The following is a 16,369-nucleotide window of genomic DNA, read 5'->3' as shown; positions in this document are numbered from 1 at the left end:
GTAATAATCAGGGATGCCTGGCGGACCCAGCGCAGTCGTCCCCTTTCGAGCCGCACTTTTCGGTGGGACGCGAACAACAGGCTAGCAGACGTCAGAGGGCTTCAATATCGCTAACACGCGACAGGGTGGATGCGTAGCTGGCTGGATGCGACGACGATGCCCGCCGCTTGGAAGCAAAAGTTGTCCTGACACCCACTAACGGCGCGGGGAGACGGCTGCACACGTGCCCGCGACGACAGAGGGCAGCTGTTTCAATAGTCTCGCGCGCAGCGAACGGCTGGCCAGGTCAGGAGTCAGCGACTTATCCATCTTGATTGGCTGACGCCCATCGTAAACCATCTCCCGCTGCACTCTGCCTAGGTCGTGTTTGGTATTAAGTTGTGTATACGGCTTGTTCCTCCCGCCGTCTGAGGCCGCTACCTCTTCGCCGCCCTCTACCATGACATCTCTCTTAAAATACCCTCGTCCGCACAGATGCCCTGGCCAGAGCCCAACACCTCCCATTACTCATGCCCACCATGTCTGCCCACGCGCCACATCATCGCCCTCCCTAGACGGGCCAGCCTCACAAAAGGGCGACAGAGGGATGGCCCGGCGTTCTGGAAGTCGCCAGGTGGCGGGCCGTAGCGTTAGCTCCCTGCCAATAACGTGGAACAACACCAACTCTGCTTTTCCCTTCCATCAACGCCTGCCAGAAGTGTCTGCTGTCAACGGCGTCGAGACAGGCCAAATCTGCCCCGTCGTGAACTCGAGGGACCTGCTCCTTTGGCCAGAATCCTCCGAGACGCTCGGGGTGCATGATGAGCACACGCGACGTCGTCAGCTGCACCCTGCCACCGGTAATCTCCCCTGGTACGGTTCATCGTGCTGCACCCCAGATGTGCAACTGGAATAAGGCTGCATATTCACTGCCATCGCTTGACACTGCTTGTTCATATTCTATTGTGGTCTACACATAACTCTGTATAATCCTCATCCACGCTGCGCAGTCCACGCCGCACAGCACACTCACTCATCTCATTTGACAGACCATCTGAGAGCTAGGCATATACTCGGCCATGGAAGACGATCAGGGACGGCTTCCCGCTTTTATCAAGTTTCCGACTGGCTGAGCACAGCAGATGTGGTTTGTAGGATCGCTTAGCCTGCATGCATAGCTGATCATGTGAATCCGGCCACTGGGCCGAACACCACTCTCAGGCGCGACGTCTCGCCATCATCCCTTTTCTGCGGACTGGTTACGCGACAGACATCGTGGCTGTGCTTACATCAATTGCATGCCCCTTCAGTCCTCAAAGTCGAGCAGCCGCGAGAATTCAGTCTCGCCGACGCGTCGGAATTCGGCTCCCGCTGCAAACTGCCCACTTGCTTCCCACGCTTGCATGGTCGCCTGGTCGTATGGCCCATTAATCTCACCTTCTGGTGCGTTGAGCCAGTGGAATTCCCACTGCACTGTCTCCGGGTTCGGGTTCTTCCAGTCCTCTCCAGTCTCACGCTTGTACTGCCGCATGATGGATTCGCGGGGGAGTTCGTAAATATCCTCGACGCCGCGATCAGACAGCCGACTGGCGCATTCGGTTATAGAATCAATCACCTCCTTTGCCTGGATCGCCGCAGCATCCTGCGATGGATCTGAATCGACCTCCATAGCCTGGCTCTTCTTCTTCTTGGCCCAGTTCTTGGCTGGCTTCTTCGGTGCTGCCTTGCCGTATCGGACGAGAGCCTCCATGGGCGTCTCGCCAACGTCCAGGTGCGTGATAAGGGTCGATAGAACGTCGCTGGTCACGATGGAGTCTTCGGCTCGTTCTCGTGCCTTTCGCTCGGCATCCAGCTTGTCTTGCGCCTCCTTTGCCTTTTTGATGTCCTTCTTCGATATGCCGTCCAACCACGAGTCTTGGGCAGCTTCAGGGTCAAAAGCCTTGCGCACAAAGTTTCCTGCTTCGTCAAAACGACCCTCTTCCTGCTCGGCGCTCATGTTGAAAGCATCCAGCTTAGGCGCATGCTTCTTCTTGCCACCTGCACCTATCTCCTCGTCGACGTCGGAGGGAACGTGGTCGCGCAACTCGTCATCTCCCTCATCGCTACTGCTCTCCACTTCTTCTGTTCTGCTCTTCGGGCCCTTGGTGAAGTCCACGGCTACGTGACCCCCAGACTTGCTGTTCGCTTCCTGGCCCTCGATCTCGGCGTCGTCCAGGAAGCGCAACTTCTTCTTCTTGGTCTGATCTCTCCGCAACCCCTCGTCCATCTCATCGTCCTTGTCATCCTCGGCGAACATGTCGTCGTCATCGTCCTCGGTTTTGGGCGGCTCGTCCTTGTTGGGTCGGGCTTTTGCGCGCGCCTCGAAGTTCTCCGTGGAGCTGTCTGAGTCGTAGCCGTCGATGTTGACTGCGTTCCGCTTGATGCCTGCGCTTTTTCCTATCACGTCAGCCTCGAGAGCAGGATCTTCTTCGTCGTCTGCATCCGGAGCCAGCGTGGAGGGGTTGCGCGGGTCAAAGCGGGGTTTCTTGGTGGAATGTTCGTCGGCGTCCATGTGGTGGGTTCGCGTGAATTGCTCGCCAGCGCGCTTCGGTCGCGCGGGATTGTATGTTCCACTAGAGCTGGCCATGACGATTAGCAACGTTGCGCGGTCTTGCGGCGTCGAGGTTTGGCGATATGTGAATCCAGGCGGCCAGGCAGTGACGTCGGACGCGATTAATTTGAAGCTTGGGCCATGACGCGCTAATCGGAGTTTAGCGGACTTCTCACTGGCTCAAACGGCCCGCTGTACTGCTACCAACCACGGTCGTCATCCCAGGCCTCTCATCAATACGTATTACTTCTACCACCTGCCCGCCGTTACCTAACAATACCCGAACCCTTCACTGCCCTCTAAAAGATCATCTGACTCACTGATTCCGCACACTTAAAATGGTAAGAGCGACCCCACCACCTTCTTTGTCCTACACTCACCACGTACAGTTCAACCCCAACTTTTACGACCAAGACGATCCCATGGCCATGTACCAGTCCCTCGCCGCACGTCGCGGCGGCGCTCCTCGACGCTTCGATGAGTACTTTCGATGCTATCCCATCGTCATGTTGCCTGGCCCGGAGCGCCACGAGGCAAACCACGGCGGCAAAGTGTTCCTCCCTCCGAGTGCTCTCGACAAGCTCACCAGGCTGCACATCACATACCCCATGCTCTTCGAGCTTATAAATGGCAAGGCGGACGGGAAGAAGACACACGCAGGTGTGCTGGAATTCATCGCAGAGGAGGGCAAGATCTACCTGCCATACTGGCTTATGGAGACACTCCAGCTGGAGCCCGGTGACCTGCTACAAGTCAAGTCGACCGACATCCCTCTCGGCACCTTTATCAAGCTGCAACCGCAAGACTCCTCCTTCCTCGAAATCTCCGATCCCAAGGCCGTGCTCGAAAACGCGTTCCGCAACTTCTCCTGCCTTACCGTTGGCGACATATTCACCTTTTCATACAACGACAACGTGTATAGCATAGCAGTGTTGGAAGCAAAGCCAGAACACCCAAGCAAGGCCGTCTGTACCATCGAGACCGATCTGTCAGTCGACTTCGCTCCCCCAGTAGGCTACCAAGAGCCCCAAAGGAACAGTGGCACAAGCACACCGCGCAGTGGAAAGGGCGTCATGAGCGGCAAAGGCGGCACACTACACGCTCAAGGCACCATGGCGGACGCGATCAACTACGCTGCCATCGCACCATCATCGACGACCGCAGCCAACGGAGCCAAGGCTACTTCCTCAAATTTCCTCACCACCGGCCACAAGCTGCTCAAGAAGGGCAGCAAGGCGCCCACCCCGCAAGCCTCCACCCCCATCGCGGGACAGTCCTCAAACCCACCTCCGACAGTACGACGCACCAACGGCCCGCAGCCGCTCAGACTACCACCCAACAAACTGTTCTTCGGGTACGAGATCAAGCCACTCAAGGGCAAGGAGGAGGAGGGCGAGCAGAAAGATTCGAAGCATTTTGAAGGATCAGGGCAGTCTCTGCGCAAGAAGAAGGGCGACAAATGAAGTAGATACCCGATTTGATGGGACTTGCGAGTATTGAGAGAGCAGCATTATGTGGCGCTGATAACGGGTACTGGGACAAGGACATGGCGTACGGCGTTTGATACCTACAATTCTAGTCATGTGTGGAATGAATGAAGCACATATTTCCTTCCTCTCTTATGGTGTTCATCTCTGCGTATATGGAAAGTTCGATAACTTGCAGAGATAGTCCCCACGTGTCTAATCTGCAGTATAACATTTCTCATGCCGCATCTGCATCCATCTTTTCCCTCGTTCATCCTAGTAAACACACCTCACTCTTCAGATACGTCAAACAGCACAAGCATAAACGGATGCAAGAGTATTATATCATCAATGAAATTTTCTTGCTCAAGATAGACGATCAAGTCAAGTGCTCAGCGCATATCCATCGCCATAATAAACCTGGCAGAAGCAAGTCTGTCTCGCGTACCAAAACCCCAGTACCGTCGTTAGACCGTGCATATTCCGCAGAAAGTGTCTGATGCAGCATGCACACTCGCTTGCGAAGCGGATCCAGAACCAGTGATTTCCCCTGAACTAGAGAACGGGGGAAAGAAACAGAGATAGTGAGGTGGAGGGGGGAGATAGGCTAGACCATCTCATCAAGCTCCTCATCAAGAACCTCCTCTTTGACACCAACACTCTTTCCATCACCGACTGATGAGACGTCCTCCTCTTCAACCGCATCCTCAACACTCTCCTCCTCCTCCTTCTTCTTTGCCTGAGTCTTCGCCTTCTTGGCACGCGGTTTCTTGCTCGGCGTAGCCACCTCGTCCTCGTCTAAGCCATCGCCCTCAACCGCATCAACACCACGTTTCTTGCCACCGGGTGTCTTGCGCGGTGTAGTAGCAGTCTTCTTCGCACTGTGTCCCGCCCCGCCCTCCGGCAGATCCCAGCTCAGTTCCAGGTAGAGGTCGCGTTGTTTGACGCGGAGCGCGGAGATGCGGTTGCGGATGCTGCCGATTGAGGTACCTGTAGGGGGGTTAGTGGGGGTGTTGGAGATGGGGTGTGGGGGGTTGGGGAGGAGGGATAAGGGGATGGGAGAAGGAGCGTGGGGATAGTGGTGCACTGTAGTGTGAGGACAGCGGGCAGAGACGTAAGAAAAGAAGTGTGAATGAGAGGGGAGGGGGCACATACCAGGGAACGCAGAAGACAACTGAGGATACTCGTCTGGCTTGACGTAGCGGCCTTGAGTCAAGAGGAGGAGCTATCGAAATCATTAGCCGTGTTGCTGTGAGGTGGAGTATGCGTGATGTAATACCTTTGTATCGTTTGGACCTTCCCATTTGAACGGCTAGAATGGTTGTCAGTTTACTGCGTAAATGGGAGCTAGAGAGATGCCACTTACACCGCCGGCCTCGCCAGCATCGCCGTTGGTAGCTGCCTTCTTGGGTGGCATGGTCGTTCTAGTGTTTGTTGCTGCGGAGTTTGAGTTGGGAAAGGGTCCACGGCTTGCTGGGTTTGTGTGGTGAGGTGGATGGGGTAAGAGAGAGGAAGAGTGGGAAAGGAATCAGGCTAAGAGACGAGTAGAAACGAGGAAATTTATACGTGTCTCGAGCGGGAGATTAGAAGTGCGAAAGAGGAGAGAGGTGAGAGTGAGATTCTACTTGATTTCCTTTTTCGAGGGAAGAGTCACCTTCACCTTTTGCACTTGACTCACCGGGAAGAGACACGGGAGATTCGCACTTGGCATATCTTGATTTCCAGGGTAAAAGATAAATCCCACAGATTGTGCTGAATGATTTCATACCGCCCCGGGGCCAGAATGCGCAATAACCAAGGCAGTCATACCCCAGATATCAATCCTAACAAAGTCGTATACGTAGAAACCGACTATTCTCGCCCCAAGTTTGACGTCTCAGTATCTCAGAAAGATCTACATACCCTGATCAAGAACTTCCTCTTTGACCTTCCCACAATCCTCCTCTTCGACTTCAGCCTCAACACTCTCCTCTTTCTTTGCCTTGGCCTTCCTGCCACGCGGCTTCTTCGCCTTCGGAGTCTCATCTGACGAATCCTCCTCATCCTCGGCTTCAGCATCCCTCTTCTTGTTCTTACGCGGTGTAGGAGTCTTCTTCAGCACCGCACCGCCGTCCGGAAGCGTCCAGCCGTACTCATCGAAGAGCTTGCGTTGCTCGACGCGGAAACGGGAGACTTTGATTTTTACGCCGTTGAGGTTTGTTCCTGCGTGGGGTTGTTAGTGGGTTGTTGTGATTGGGGGGTGTGGATGTGAAGGAGAAGGTGTATTGTGGGAGGGTAAGTGTTTGTAAGGACGAGGGAGAGAGAGAGAGTTGAAGACATACCAGGGAAGACGCTAACAAGACGCTCGTAATCTTCGCCCGTGAGATAGCGGCCTTGGGTCAAGATGAGGAGCTGGGTTCGGCTTTGTTAGTTCCAGGTTCAGTATGGGTAGGAAGGACTTGGCTTACCTTGTTTGCGTTCTCCAGTGTCCAGCGGAATGCCTAGTTGTGGACGTCAGTCAAGCGGCTCAAAGACTTTAGGAAAGTGAGTAACCTACACCGCCTTCGGCCTCGACGCCCCCGGCTGCTGCGACCTTCTTCTTGGGAGGCATTGTTGGTGAAGTAGTTTGTTGGTATGGGGAACCAAGATGGGAGTGCTGGGTTTGTGTGGGTTGGTAGATGGTGTAAGAAAGTGGGAATGTGGTAGTGGAGGAAGAAGAGGGGAGAGGGGAGAAGACATGAGGGAGGTGTTTAAGTAGACGTGGAGAAGTGCGGGATTGAGGATAGTGAGAGTGACATCCGAATCTAGATCTGTGCAAGATGAGGGATTTCAAGCTCACCTTCACCTTTACACGCACAAAGCGAAAATGGAAAATCACAGAAGACGGATTTGGAAATGGGATTTACCAGGCTGGTTAATTCCCGCAGATGCTGCAAAGTGCATCCATACTGCCAGTTTGCTAATGTTCGAGGCAGTGCCTTACTCAGATATCCCGTATCATGAAGAATCAGTAGAGCCCGTCATGCGCTCCTTTGCCCGTTCTCTCAAGCGCCCAAAATGCCTAAACATCCTCTTCAAGCGTCTCCTCCTTGACAAAGCCATCACCCCCATTTAGCTCACGATACAGCTCACCACCAAGCCCACCATCATCCTCGACCTCCTTCTTAACAACCTCCTTCTTGCCCTTCCTCGCACGCGGCTTCTTAGTCGGAGTCTCTCCATCCTCACCACCACCGTCTTCACCCTTATCAGCGGCAGCAGCTCTCTTCTTCGGCGTACCAGTCTTCGGAGTCTTAGCCGCCGCAGAACCATCAGGCATATCCCAACCCAACTCTTCAAACCGCTTCTGTTGGTCCTTGCGCAACTTGCCGAAGCGCTGGCGGATTGCATTCCAGTTGGTACCGGCTGGACGGGTTGTGTCAGTATGTATGTCTTGCGAAACAGCCAGTGGGGGGAGGGTGACGTGACTGGAACTTACGCGGCAGAGCGTCAACGAGCTTGACATAGTCGTCTTTGGTGGGGGCGCGGCCCATGGTTAGGAGAAGGAGCTAGGGATGTGGTTAGTAAAACGTGAGTATGGGGGGTGAGCTGAGAGGACTTACTGTGAGTTCGTTCTCGGGGGTCCAGCGGAATGCCTGTGTGAGTGTTAATGACCGTTCGAGTTGTTGTGATCTGATTTGTACTTACGCCATCGCCGGCAGTGTCGGCACCATCCTCGCCGGTCTTCTTCTTTGGTGGCATGGTGGTTGTTGAAGACGGATTGATCGTCGAAGGCGACTGCAAGTGATGCGTGCTGAGTGCTGTACGAAGTATCCGACGAGAGACGAGTGGAGTGTGATGTAGAGAAAAGGACAGAAGGTCTGTGTGAGAGCCGTATGAAGATAAGCCACTAGGCAACCAGAGGTGACGAAGATAAGTGAGAGTGAGATACCATGCCGCGTTGCGCTGTGCTACGGACCATCAACGAACAAGCGCGCCTTCACCGTGATTTCCAGCAGCGAAACATCGGCGCAAGGACAGCATGACGTACGTAGAGCAAGGATGTCTACGTTTCAGTCGTATCAAAAACACCCGTCGTCAAAATCTCATAACATTATTCTTGTCTATCCAAACCCCACTCCCAATATATATACACACCACTCCCCACGCACCCATCCCCCTCATCTCCACCCCCACCCCCACAGAACCCAAACTACCTCACATCCTCATCCCCTCAGCAATAATCTTATACTCCTTCCTCTTCTTCTGCATCCCGCTCCCCCCAAACCTAACCTTCGCAACCCCAATCCACTTGCTCAACCCAGGGAACAGCATATTCTCCCCCACATACGCCGCCGCAAAATTGCCCAACCCCAGCGCTAGGATGAAAACCTTGAACGGGGTATCCAAAAACGTCAACTCCATCGCCGACATGACCCACGCGGCGGGGTCAAACAGCATGTACAGTGTGATAGCCAAAGTGACGAAGATGGTGGTGATAAAGGGCAAGTTGCGGCCCATGGGTTCGCGATACGGTTTTCCTACGCTGAGGACGACGGCGGAGAAGATGTATTGGAAGCAACTTGTTAGGAACAAGGCTGTGTTTTGGCTGTTCAAGCTGTTGCTGTGGTTGGGGTCGAGGACGGGGGGCATGTACCATTCCTGTTTCTGGACGTAGTGGAAGGCGATGAATTGGACGAGGATGCAGAGAACCATTTGGCCCAGTAACGGCGTAAGCACCTTTCGTGATACGAGGTTGGCAGTAGGACGTTTGCGGCTGAGGATCGGGTAGGCGCCGGACCAGCCCATGAAGATGGCGATGGGCAGGATAAGCAAGAGGTCGATGAACAGGAATTGGAAGTCGCCGAGGTTACTCGCGCTGGCGTAGAGGAAGGAGACGGAGCAGAATTGTATGGCGCTGTAGAGCGACATGTATTTGAAACAGCTGAAGCTCGTGACGAGGGCGGCGCGACCTTCTTTGATGACTTGCGGGACGCAGGAGATATCGAATTGGCGGGATGTGAAGGGCGCGGCGACCGAGGCCTCAGCTTCAGAGAGGGAGATACCCACGTCGGCCGCTTTGAGGGCACCGCAGTCATTAGCGCCGTCACCGCAGAAGCCGACGCAGTAGTCGATGGATTGAAGCTTTTCGACGAGTTCGTGCTTTTCGTCGGGGGACATGCGGGCGAAGACTTGACCGCAGACGAGCATCTCGCGAAGGACGGATTCGGAGGCGAAGTCGACGATCCAGCGGAATACGTCGCCGCTGACAGCCAAGCTGTAGTTGCGGAGGTTGGAGATGTCGTAGGGGAGGGATACGTCGGCTTCGGGTGGCGGTGGCAGGGGCTTGAGGGTGTTATCGTCAAGCTTGAAGACGGGGTCGTCTACACTTTCCCAGCTGAGCTTCGACAATGCCGTCCGAGAGTCACCCTCTTCGAAATGAGGTACGAAGCAATGGGCAGTCTTGTTGATGAGACCACACTCGCGAGCCACACTGATAGCAGTGAGAATGTTGTCACCAGTGCACATGACCTTGCGGATGTTTGCGCGTTCGAGCTCTTCGATAACAGGGGCGGTGCTGTCCTTGAGCTTGTTCTCGAAGATGATGAAACCAACAAAGTCCAGATCGCTCTCTGCTTCCTCACGCTTCATCTTCTGAGTCTTGAGCCAGTTGAGCTTGGGGATTGACTTCGTAGCGCAAGCGATGACACGGAATCCACGATGAGTGTAGAAGGCTAGAAGCTCCTCGTAGTCGGTAGGGAAGCTGTCAGGCCTGCAGATCTCTTTCATGACTTCGGGTGCACCCTTGACGTATACTTGTCCGCTCTTTGAACCAAACTGGCGAACGATAACACTAGCCCTTCGTAGCTGTGAGACGAACTCGAATGCCTTGAGTACGCCAAGCTCGACTTGCTTCCTGTTGGCATCATCTTCAACATCGTCGACATCATACTCTCGGCCTGGTGGTGGTCGAGCGACAGAGGGCGAAAGCTTTTGCTCAGGGTCATCGTCACCAGCGTTGCCTGCTTTCTGTTCTCCTTCTTCGTAGCTCCAGCCGGTAAAGTCGAACATCTTGACATCGAGCGGGTCACCTACGAGCTCATCATCGATCTTGCGGAGGGAATGACAAGTGGCCATGGTGTACAGAATCGTCTTGTGTGCGAGGTATTCGACAGTGGGGTCGCGGTCATGCTGCGACGCAGGGAGAATGTCATAAGCATCTGGGAGCAGCTCACTGAACCTGTTTCTTGGTCGCTCGACTACGCGGACTCCAAGAACATCAAGACCTTCCTCGGTAAGAGTTCCAGTCTTGTCAAAGCAGACAACGTCCAGCTTACCACCAACGTTGACTCGTTGGGGGCTGATACAGAAGATCTGCTTCTGCTTTAAGCGCGAGAGGGCAAAGCTGGTACCGATGGTGAGTGTAGCTGGAAGCGCGGGAGGCACGACGATGGTGATCAGATCGAGAGCTCGTACGACAATCAGATGCCATGCGAGGCCTAGATGCACAAAGTTGATGAATGATGCGACGAAGCCGATCATAGCAATGAACGCCATGACGGATATGTACCGGAAAGAGTCGCGGTAGAACTTGAATCCAGATGGCTTGGGGAAGAGCATCGAGCGGACCAGTGCGCCCTTGGTGGTGTTAAAACCAGTGCGCACAACCATAGCCAATGCAGCGGCTTCGTCATCAACGTGATCTTCGTGCGGTCTGCGAGCGCGGATGATCTTGGTTCCGCTGAACAGCATGTGTCGTGCAACTTCAGGATGGACAGCCGACGCGCTGAGATCTAGGAGGTCTAGAGCGTGGTTCGACATGGGGACCTTGGAAACAGGAATCGACTCGCCAGTCAGCATACTCTCGTTGACGATGCAGTCGCCAGAGAGCAACAAACTGTCACAGGGGAACAGCGCAAGAGAAGGGTCGGTGACTTCGTACACATCTCCCGGTACAAGCTCCGCAGAGTCGATGTGGGTCCAGAAGCCGCTGCGTAGCACACGGACTTCACATTCGAACTTCGATACCTCTCGCAGTCTCTTCATGGAAGCCTTTGTCTCGATGAGTGTGGTGACGATACTGACGGCCGAGATGATGAAGATGGCGCAGGCGTAGTAGTAGTACTCGTCCATCGACCAAAGGATCAGACTGGCGATCTGGAAGACGTAGAAAGGATGAAAGACCTCATCGACTAGGAGCTGACCGATAGTCTTCTCGGCGATGTCGATTACGTTCTTTCCGAAGACCAGCTCGCGGTAGTCGCGCTCATCGTTGTCAAGACCCTCGCGGAGGGCAGAGACTTCGGTCCAGGTGGGATCTGTCCAGGTGTTTGCGAGGACGAACTTGTCCTTGATGGGGTGGTATACGAAGCGGATGTAGCGGTAGTCCAGGCACCTGAGCTCGCCGATGAGCGGGTCGTCTTCCTCGTCCCATTCCCGTGGCCGTCCTTTTTCAGGGTCGCCGAACACAGTCGAAAGCGACCGGCCGTAGGTTTGCTTGCTGACGTGCTGCACCGCAAACTCGCCCCACTGGTTCTCTGTGACTATCCAATCGCACTCCTTCAGCGGTGAGCTCTTTCCTGTTATCGCGACCCGCCATCTTGGCAACCATCTGAACAGGAGCCAGCCGAGACCCAGCGTCACGAAACAGAGTAGCGCATAGAGCGCGTAGCCAATGGGCGATGTTCTGAAGCCGGCGATGACAATGGTGAGGTCCTCGGTCATAATGTAGATCTTCTGGTTGGACCTGCGCCCTCTCCAGTCGATGCCTGAGCCTGCGCTGCCGGTCGAAGAGTGCCTGCGCAACAGCGGCCGCTCGGATGACTTCCTGCTGCCACTTGACTTCCGCCGCGATGGTGACGGTGAATGCGAGGTTTCCGACGATATGCCCGCCTCGAGGTCCTCCAGCTCCGACACGGTATAGCCATTGTTGTAAGTGCTCTCGCCGTCCTCCAGAATCGCGCTATCCTCGTCCTCACCCTGTGAATCCTGCTCTTCATCGTAGAACGCGAAACTCGTCAAACTCGCACTCGAATCGGCGCGCGACCGGCGGTGGCGGAATCCAGAGACGCTCGTGGGGACGCTCTCGCTCATGGGGCCGGAGAAGACCTGGATTGTGGGCGTCAGCTGCTGGCCAGGCTTCCTTCCACGGGGGTTGTAGGCAGGACGGGAAGGAGGTATGGGGCCGAGTTCGAATACCTCATCTTGCGCCATCTCGACATCTTCCATGAAGCTTGCCCTGAGAAAGTCAATTAGTCGCGCCCGACGCGGAGCTGCAAGTCACACGTACTCGCTCAAGTGGGAGCCACGGCGGTACATGGCGCTCATCCGGCGCGGCCGCCGCCTCTCGGGGCTCTCGTTGTCGGCCATGGCGACTGTGGTGTTGCGAATGGTGGGCTATTGGGCCATGGTGAGTTCGTGCGACACGAAGTTTTCTTGTCGCGTCGCCTTGGGCTTGCGAGATAGGCCGTGCGGTGTATGACGTTTGAGCTAGTCAGGGATCAACCTCCGTTCCTGGGACTATCATCCAGACTCAACACCATCAACAGCTGAACACCACGAAAGATGAATACGCCTAGCGTAGTGAACAAATTATATGCAGTGGCATGTAGGTAATGAGTCGCTAATCACGTTACTATGCCGCCATGGGATCCTGCACGACAATGCGGTGATTGGCTCAGCTACACCGGTTAATCAGCCTCGCACTACCTAGGTATGCACGTCGTTTGTGAGGCCTGCTGCAGCCTGCCAAACCATTTCTCTTACCATACATTCTTCATTCGCGTTTCTTCTTGTACCGTCGTCTCTAGGATCGCCCGGCTTCATGGCTCTTACCAGTGACCCCGGCGTCCGCAGACACTCCTACGCAGCACTCGAGAGCCCAGAGCACATCAGGCTGATTGCTCTGCACCCAGCCATGTCCAAAGACGCACCCCTGCGGATCAACTTTTTCTCGTCGACTTTGGAAGATGTCGAAGGGCGTTACGAAGCTGTATCGTACACATGGGGGCAACCAATTCTGGCTTTCGCTCTACTTGTCGATGACGGTACTCAAGTCTTCGTCACAGAGAATCTTGACCGCGCTCTGAGATATCTGCGCCGAGCCGACCGGGATCGACTTCTCTGGGCTGACGCTGCGAGTATCAACCAGGCCGATAACGAGGAGAAGGCAGTGCAAATCCCTTTGATGGTCCAGATCTTCCGAGGTGCTCGAAGAGTCATGGCTTGGCTTGACCCGGGTGGAGATACTACGGTCGAGCAACAAGGCATGCGGGAACTGAACCGGCTTTCTCGAGCATCCACAGTTCAACTTGAGGCTCTACATGATGGCTTCTCCGACGTCCTGCGATTTCTGAGTCTGCCATGGTTCAATAGACTTTGGATAGTACAGGAAGTCGTCTTCAATTTGGACATTCACTTGATCTGTGGCGGCATGGAGCTTACTTTCTCCCGACTCGTGGTTGCGCTATCTGTCTTGCAGAGACACATTCGAGTCAATGAACTCCACGAATCAAGAATGGCGGTCCTTGACGAGATGGGGAAACTCTGGAACCGCCATTCGCTCTTCGGTAAAGCTTCTCGTCAGGCGCCATCATCCACACCTGAAGGCGCCACCCAAATCCTAAACCTAGTAGAAAGTTTTAGGTTATACGGATGCACAGATCCCCGGGATCGAATATTAGCTTTGTATAGCATGGCAACAGATGTACGACACTCATCCCAAGCAATCGGTTTTACATCAGGAACAGACGAACGAGTCTCCATGAATATCGATTGCTCGCTGGATGTATGCGGCACTTACCAGGCCTTCGCCCTGAGTTGCTGGGAGAGACCCAGGACGCACGGAAAAATGTGGGAAGCTTTGCTTTCCCGCCAGCACTCTCCGCAGTCGACCGATTTGGCTTCCTGGGCACCGGATTGGCGAGTCTTACCCCGAGATAAGTGGCGTATAGGTTCAAATCTCTCACGTAACCCACAGTACCTTGAATATCCCGACATGAAAGTGTATACCATGGGTCTTCGTATGGGATTCAACCACAGAGGATCTACGCAAGATGTTGGGTTGAAAGATCTTTGTACCGTCCAGCTCAAGACTTCGAGAACGCCAGCAGATGATCAAACCTCGTTCTTGACGCAGCTATCGCAGTTGCATATGTTACTCCAGAACCCGAGACGTTCTCTGCATCTATCTGGTCTGCCATCGAAATTATCACAGAACGTGTTAGGTACTAGGAGTATTCTCATTGACATGATAAAGGTGTCTTTCCCCTTGGTCAGCAATGAAGACATAATAATGCTTGAGCAGCACTTGGCAGAGATGGCAGTCTTCTCCGAGAAACCTGGCTCAGCATCCAATACAATAGCGCCTTCAGTCAGGGTTCAAGAGATTGTGCACAAACTGGTTCGGCGATTAGCAACCAACGAGTTCTTTTGTTTCCAGGACCCAAGAACACAGGTTTACTCTGTGGGGATTGGTAACAAGAATATGGAGATCGGTGACCAAATTGTATTGCTTGATGGGTCTGATGAGCATCCAGAAGTTCAAGTGTGGAGAGAGTCTCTAGTCGTATTTATACTTCGAAAAGTCGGGCATTTTGATGATACGCAACTGCCGGTGTTTCGGTTCATTGGCAGTGGCTATGTGCTCAATTACAACTGCGTGTTTCCGCCTAAGAGTGTGCGAAGACACGTCACGCGAAATAAAAAGACGCGTGTTGAAGAGGCGGCATGGGAAGAGTTTCAGATGAGCTTCCTGCGAGATAAGCACTTCAGGTGGTTGAACCTAGTGTAGCGTCTCTTCCGGAAGACAGATCCTCGGCTTACACCCCCATCTTCGCCCTAACAAACGCCTCAGTATCATCCAACACCTCCTGCACCGCCTTAATAGTCCCCGGCGGAAACCCAATAAACCCATGCGGCGCCCCCCTATAAATCTTCACCACACTCTCCGCCCCCCACATCCCCCACTTCGCCCCCATCAACACACTATCATCCAACAACGGATCCTCACTCCCACACGTAAACAGCGCAGGCGGCAGTCTCATACCCCTTAGATCCTGCCAAAACGGCGATATCGACGGGTCGCGACGATCGGCCTCTGTGGTGTTGGGGAGCAGGGCGTCGATGTAGGATTTCATCACGTCGTAGTCGATTACGAGGGAGGATTCGTGGTGGAGTACGTGGGGGAGGAAGGAGGACATGTCGTAGCAGCCGAAGTGGAGGAGCAGGCCGCGGAAAGAGAATGTGGGGAGCGTTTTTAGGAGGTGGAAGGCGACGAGGCAGGCGAGGTGGCCGCCTGCGGACTAGGGGGGTGTTAGTGTGGGTGTTGGGTTGGGTGGGTCGGGTATGTGTGCAAAGAGAGAAGGAAGGGGGTAGTGCAGGGAGGTAATGAAAGCAGAAAGGAGGGGGAGGGAAAGACACATACCTCACCACCCGTAAACATCAATTCCCCACCAAACACCTCCGGACCGTTCTTCACCAGCCATTCCGCAGCGTCATAGCAGTCTTCTGCGCCGGCGGGCCAGGGGTCTTCGGGCGCGAGGCGGTATCCGATTGATACGACTGTTACTTCGAAGTGGTCGGCCATGTATTTTAGGTAGGGGTCTTGACTGTTCTTCAAGTCAGCATCAACTCAATCCCCATCCACTCCTCCACCCCCATTCATCCTGCCTTCCCATCTCTACATTTACCCTTCATACTCCCCCTTTCACAGTAGATTTCACAGTAGATAAACAGAGTCATCAACTTACTAAGCCTCACTCATCAACACCCACCCCCCACCATGAATATGCATATGAATCCCCTTGCTCACCCCTCCACTCGGCTTAAACACCCTATACGGTATCTCCCTTCCAGCGTCTCGGGAAGGGAGAGCGCCGTTGAAACCCTCGGGTAAGACGACGGGTTTGGGTAAGGGGGTTTTGCCTTCCCAGCGCATTTGGCGGTAGGCTGCTGCGCCGACCTGTACATTCTTACGTTAGCACAGGGTTGAAGGATATAAGACTGGGTGGGGAGGGGATGGCATAGGGAGGGAATGGGACGGAGATGGGAATGGGAAAAATACCTCATACCACCTCGGTCCATCCGCCCAGATCTTAATCAACTTCTCGTTGAACTCCAGGGTTTGTTTGTCGATACCACTGCGATCGAACTTCGAGGCGTCGACTGTGACGTCTGATTTTGGACACATGGTTGTGATTTATCACGGTTTCTTTGTGTCCTTGCTTTTTCTTTACCAACAGGTTACTTGAACGTTGTGGAACGGCTTCCTCACGGCCAACGTCTAAAGGATAGGGAATGTAGAATGAAGAGGAGAAACCAGAAGATGAGTCAAACAGGACGAAGCGCATATAGAGGTAGTAGGAGTAATAGTAAG

The 16,369-nt window shown here is 54.2% G+C and overlaps 8 protein-coding genes across 8 annotated transcripts; 2 read left to right on the top strand and 6 right to left on the bottom strand.

The window, feature by feature from the left end:
• Nucleotides 1-1,285: 1,285 nt before the first annotated feature.
• On the bottom strand, nucleotides 1,286-2,530 carry J4E90_003048 (uncharacterized protein; the record flags this gene model as incomplete). The annotated part of the gene is made up of 1 exon (XM_051432621.1): nucleotides 1,286-2,530. One exon carries the CDS (start codon nucleotides 2,528-2,530, stop codon nucleotides 1,286-1,288), a length of 1,245 nt encoding a protein of 414 aa, XP_051294043.1.
• Nucleotides 2,531-2,907: 377 nt separating this feature from the next.
• J4E90_003047 (uncharacterized protein) lies at nucleotides 2,908-4,032 on the top strand (the record flags this gene model as incomplete). The annotated part of the gene is made up of 2 exons (XM_051432620.1): nucleotides 2,908-2,910; nucleotides 2,959-4,032. The coding sequence occupies 2 exons, from the start codon at nucleotides 2,908-2,910 to the stop codon at nucleotides 4,030-4,032; spliced, it is 1,077 nt and encodes a 358-aa protein (XP_051294042.1).
• A 610-nt stretch (nucleotides 4,033-4,642) lies between these two features.
• On the bottom strand, nucleotides 4,643-5,452 carry J4E90_003046 (uncharacterized protein; the record flags this gene model as incomplete). The annotated part of the gene is made up of 4 exons (XM_051432619.1): nucleotides 4,643-5,025; nucleotides 5,191-5,260; nucleotides 5,315-5,347; nucleotides 5,402-5,452. The coding sequence occupies 4 exons, from the start codon at nucleotides 5,450-5,452 to the stop codon at nucleotides 4,643-4,645; spliced, it is 537 nt and encodes a 178-aa protein (XP_051294041.1).
• A 477-nt stretch (nucleotides 5,453-5,929) lies between these two features.
• Nucleotides 5,930-6,625, bottom strand: J4E90_003045 (uncharacterized protein; the record flags this gene model as incomplete). Its single annotated transcript, XM_051432618.1, has 4 exons — nucleotides 5,930-6,237; nucleotides 6,357-6,426; nucleotides 6,483-6,515; nucleotides 6,572-6,625. 4 exons carry the CDS (start codon nucleotides 6,623-6,625, stop codon nucleotides 5,930-5,932), a joined length of 465 nt encoding a protein of 154 aa, XP_051294040.1.
• A 450-nt stretch (nucleotides 6,626-7,075) lies between these two features.
• Nucleotides 7,076-7,755, bottom strand: J4E90_003044 (uncharacterized protein; the record flags this gene model as incomplete). The annotated part of the gene is made up of 4 exons (XM_051432617.1): nucleotides 7,076-7,419; nucleotides 7,493-7,562; nucleotides 7,617-7,649; nucleotides 7,702-7,755. The coding sequence occupies 4 exons, from the start codon at nucleotides 7,753-7,755 to the stop codon at nucleotides 7,076-7,078; spliced, it is 501 nt and encodes a 166-aa protein (XP_051294039.1).
• Nucleotides 7,756-8,211: 456 nt separating this feature from the next.
• Nucleotides 8,212-12,363, bottom strand: J4E90_003043 (uncharacterized protein; the record flags this gene model as incomplete). The annotated part of the gene is made up of 2 exons (XM_051432616.1): nucleotides 8,212-12,232; nucleotides 12,284-12,363. The coding sequence occupies 2 exons, from the start codon at nucleotides 12,361-12,363 to the stop codon at nucleotides 8,212-8,214; spliced, it is 4,101 nt and encodes a 1,366-aa protein (XP_051294038.1).
• A 454-nt stretch (nucleotides 12,364-12,817) lies between these two features.
• Nucleotides 12,818-13,935, top strand: J4E90_003042 (uncharacterized protein; the record flags this gene model as incomplete). Its single annotated transcript, XM_051432615.1, has 2 exons — nucleotides 12,818-13,780; nucleotides 13,831-13,935. The coding sequence occupies 2 exons, from the start codon at nucleotides 12,818-12,820 to the stop codon at nucleotides 13,933-13,935; spliced, it is 1,068 nt and encodes a 355-aa protein (XP_051294037.1).
• Nucleotides 13,936-14,813: 878 nt separating this feature from the next.
• Nucleotides 14,814-16,183, bottom strand: J4E90_003041 (uncharacterized protein; the record flags this gene model as incomplete). Its single annotated transcript, XM_051432614.1, has 4 exons — nucleotides 14,814-15,296; nucleotides 15,419-15,602; nucleotides 15,744-15,955; nucleotides 16,058-16,183. The coding sequence occupies 4 exons, from the start codon at nucleotides 16,181-16,183 to the stop codon at nucleotides 14,814-14,816; spliced, it is 1,005 nt and encodes a 334-aa protein (XP_051294036.1).
• Between the last annotated feature and the right edge of the window lie 186 nt (nucleotides 16,184-16,369).

The sequence above is a fragment of the Alternaria incomplexa genome (assembly GCF_024043165.1).
Source record: "Alternaria incomplexa strain BMP 0042 chromosome Unknown scaffold_3, whole genome shotgun sequence".
Lineage (NCBI taxonomy): Eukaryota > Fungi > Ascomycota > Dothideomycetes > Pleosporales > Pleosporaceae > Alternaria > Alternaria incomplexa.
Note: the sequence above shows the minus strand (reverse complement) of the source record. Positions and strands in the feature narration are given on the sequence as shown.